The sequence below is a fragment of the Pundamilia nyererei genome, unplaced genomic scaffold (genome assembly GCF_000239375.1).
Source record: "Pundamilia nyererei isolate P.nyererei 1_Seehausen unplaced genomic scaffold, PunNye1.0 scaffold00059, whole genome shotgun sequence".
Taxonomy (NCBI): domain Eukaryota; kingdom Metazoa; phylum Chordata; class Actinopteri; order Cichliformes; family Cichlidae; genus Pundamilia; species Pundamilia nyererei.
In genome coordinates this window covers 472693-475645 of record NW_005187460.1, presented here as the reverse complement: position 1 = coordinate 475645, position 2953 = coordinate 472693, and the positions used below count along the sequence as shown (strand labels likewise).

Genomic DNA, 2953 nt, shown 5'->3' with positions numbered 1-2953 from the left:
AATAAATAATAATAATTCCAAAATCCTGCTTTGAAAAACATTAATTAAGGATTAACAGTTCATGTATAGACTAGTAGATAGATTAGTTATATGTGATAAATTAATCTATGGTATAAACACTTCTCATAACTTAAAGTGGACCCAAAACTGTGAAGGTATGAAATATGGCTTGTATGTAAAAGGTCAAATCACAGAGCGGGGCAGTGCCTGTGTTTCACTGGGAAAGGATGAAAAACATTGTAAAACAAGTATAAGGAGCCACCAGAGTCATGTTTTTTTTTTCATAGTAGAACATGCTTTATTGATGCTTTTGCAGGAAAGAATTGAAAAGTAAAAAGTCTTGGAAAATACAAATAGTGAATAGTGAAGCATTTAAAGGCACATTAAAGGAAACTTGATGATAGTTTACTGTATATGATTCTTGCAAGCAAAAAACTACAAATCCAAACCAAAAAATCCCTTAGACTACTTTAAAACTGCAGAGTTCCATAACAGGATGTTCAGTCATCTGTGTGCAGAGTTAAAAAACTGCTGCCAGACAAACAGAAAAATAAAACAAGAATTTCAATTCAGCAATTCAAGGGTGGATGTCGTTTTACTTGATCTCAATGCTTCTGATGACAGCATCCCCATGAAAGCCCATGACAGAGTATTTCTCTGCACCCATGCGATTGGGGAAACAGAACGTTGAGCCATTTGATAAAGTCACCACAAACTCTGAGCAAGTGAACTGAATGGAGATCTAAAAAAGGCATTTTGAGTGAGAGAAACAGAGAGACAAAGGATGTGAACACTGTAATATAGCTCAGGAAAAGGTCAAATAATGACGTTTTTAATGCAATCAAAGATACCGTGACACACATTTTCCAACAGAGATTGCATGAAAGAGCAAGGCTACAATACGGACAAACACACTCTCACACCTTGAATTCCTTTCCTGGGCTGAAAGGAAAGCTTTTCTCATATTGCTCCTGATGCCAATTGCCTCCCTCAAAAGAGTTGCAGACAATTATATTTATGTGTCTGCTGTCATCAAAACGAGGGTTGAAATGAAATGCAATTCTGTCCTCGCTCTCACCAATATCCACAACAAACCTGCAATGAGAGAAAGCTATTACATTACATTATACAGTATTTAGGATCAGAAAATATGGGACTAAAATGGACTGACATAGAGATACAAAATTATCGGCACAGATTTGCAAATAATTTTGCTACAATAATTGCCCTAAGATAGTAAATCTTAATAAAATGGTGACAGAGTGTGATTACCTACCTTTCAGGGAAAGTTCACCCCCAAATAAAAATTCTCATATTTGCACATTTTATATCAGTACCTTTCAAACTTCAGTTACCTTAACCTCCTAAGACCCAAACTCTTTCATGGCATGCATTTTTAATTTCTCTTTTCTATTTGGGCTGATTGGGACCTGATGAATGAAAAGAAATTACCTGATTTTGTTTTTTTGTTTTTTTACCTAAGTGTTTTTTTCTGAGAAAAATTAGACCCACATGAGAGGACATTTGCTTTAAATTCAATAGAACAGTGGCACAGTATAATGTCCTCGTAAGTGGATATCGGGCCCTTGTAGAGCAAAATTTAATTTAATCACCCAAAATGTGATGTCCACGTATGTGGACAAAAGATCCTAGGAGGTTAAAGAGATACTTTACAAAATCTAATTTTCTAATTTTTCCTCTTACCTGGAGATTTAGTTATCATTTTTGTGCAACTTTTCTCTGTATAATAAGATGTATATTTGTGGAACTTTGATTGGAAGTACAATTACTCTTGTTACTCCAAAAAAGTCTCCAAAAGCTTTTTATTATAAATATATTTTATTTTTCAACTTTACTATGACTCACTCACTAATTTAAAAATCCTAATACATCTTATCCTTAATCAGTATTTACCTTTTGGGATCAGATTTGATGACTCCAACAACAGTCAGGGTTTGTTCGACCTTGAAGGTCATGTTCTTTATTATCATATCCTGTACAGATAAAGACAGGGATTTTTGGTGATACTGTACTGGACAGTGCTGTTTACTGGCTGAAGCTGAAATAATAAATGACTCCAAAAAAGAGTCAATAACATTACAAAATAGTGATGCACCCATAATAAATAATGCCCTGCATCAACCATCTGTAGCTGAGAAGACAAAATAACAATTAAGAAATGATTAATGCACACATATGCTCTGTGATGAATATTTCAATGATAAAAGGCCATCAAATAAATCCAAAATGTCAGAATTATTAAAAAACAACAAACCTAAAAGCATACTGCTTATACTTTAGTTTAAGCATAACTCTGCTGATTTAGTTACATCAACCTGGAAAAGAATAAGCTTGTACCATCTGCTTAAGACTGTATATATTTACTTACCTTCATCATCTTGGCATATGTAGTAGGTTAAGTACAGCTGAGAAGAAATGAGAGTTCTGCAGGGACTTAGCCTCTCTGCACCCAGGAAGACTGCATTATATAGAGTGTGGGAGGAGCCTTCAATCTGAATGACATTTCAAACAGGCAATATTACTCTGCAATTGCTTAAGACCCACTATTTGACTCATTGTCAAATTATAGACCATAAATAAATAATTAGTAGTTAACAAATACTTGCAGATGTTGGTGAAAATCAGTTGTCAACATCACACTGTTACATTGTAACCTGTATTTGTTCTTTGGACTTTCCCATTGTTTGAAATGTCTCCAAGAGACCCTCTCAACTTGAACAAGCCAGTGTGGATCACATAAAATCCCAAATAAATTCAAACTTGTGCATCCCATTCTTATTTAGAAAGTCATTAAAGATGCATGGGTACAATAATTCCATCATGGAAGAAGAATAGTTCAAAGTAGGGCTGGGCCATATCATACCATTCACGGTAATACCGGTATAATGTTGGGCAACGATAAGAAAATGAAATATCGCGATAGAATATGGGT

At 34.6% G+C, this 2953-nt stretch overlaps 1 protein-coding gene across 1 annotated transcript; it reads right to left on the bottom strand.

The window, feature by feature from the left end:
* Positions 1-288: 288 nt before the first annotated feature.
* Positions 289-2451, bottom strand: LOC102199838 (beta-galactoside-binding lectin-like). The gene is made up of 4 exons (XM_005734522.1): positions 2390-2451; positions 1915-1994; positions 924-1095; positions 289-742 (listed from the first exon to the last, which is right to left on the bottom strand). The coding sequence occupies exons 1-4, from the start codon at positions 2396-2398 to the stop codon at positions 596-598; spliced, it is 408 nt and encodes a 135-aa protein (XP_005734579.1). The 5' UTR covers positions 2399-2451; the 3' UTR covers positions 289-595.
* Positions 2452-2953: the final 502 nt, after the last annotated feature.

Bases quoted from the DNA above. Each gene is read 5' to 3' on its own strand.
- LOC102199838 (XM_005734522.1), bottom strand. The intron at 1,096-1,914 runs GTAAATACTGAT...CTCTCATTGCAG, and splicing joins ATCAAATCTGATCCCAAAAG to GTTTGTTGTGGATATTGGTG. The intron at 743-923 runs GTGTGAGAGTGT...TGCCTTTTTTAG, and splicing joins GCCCAGGAAAGGAATTCAAG to ATCTCCATTCAGTTCACTTG.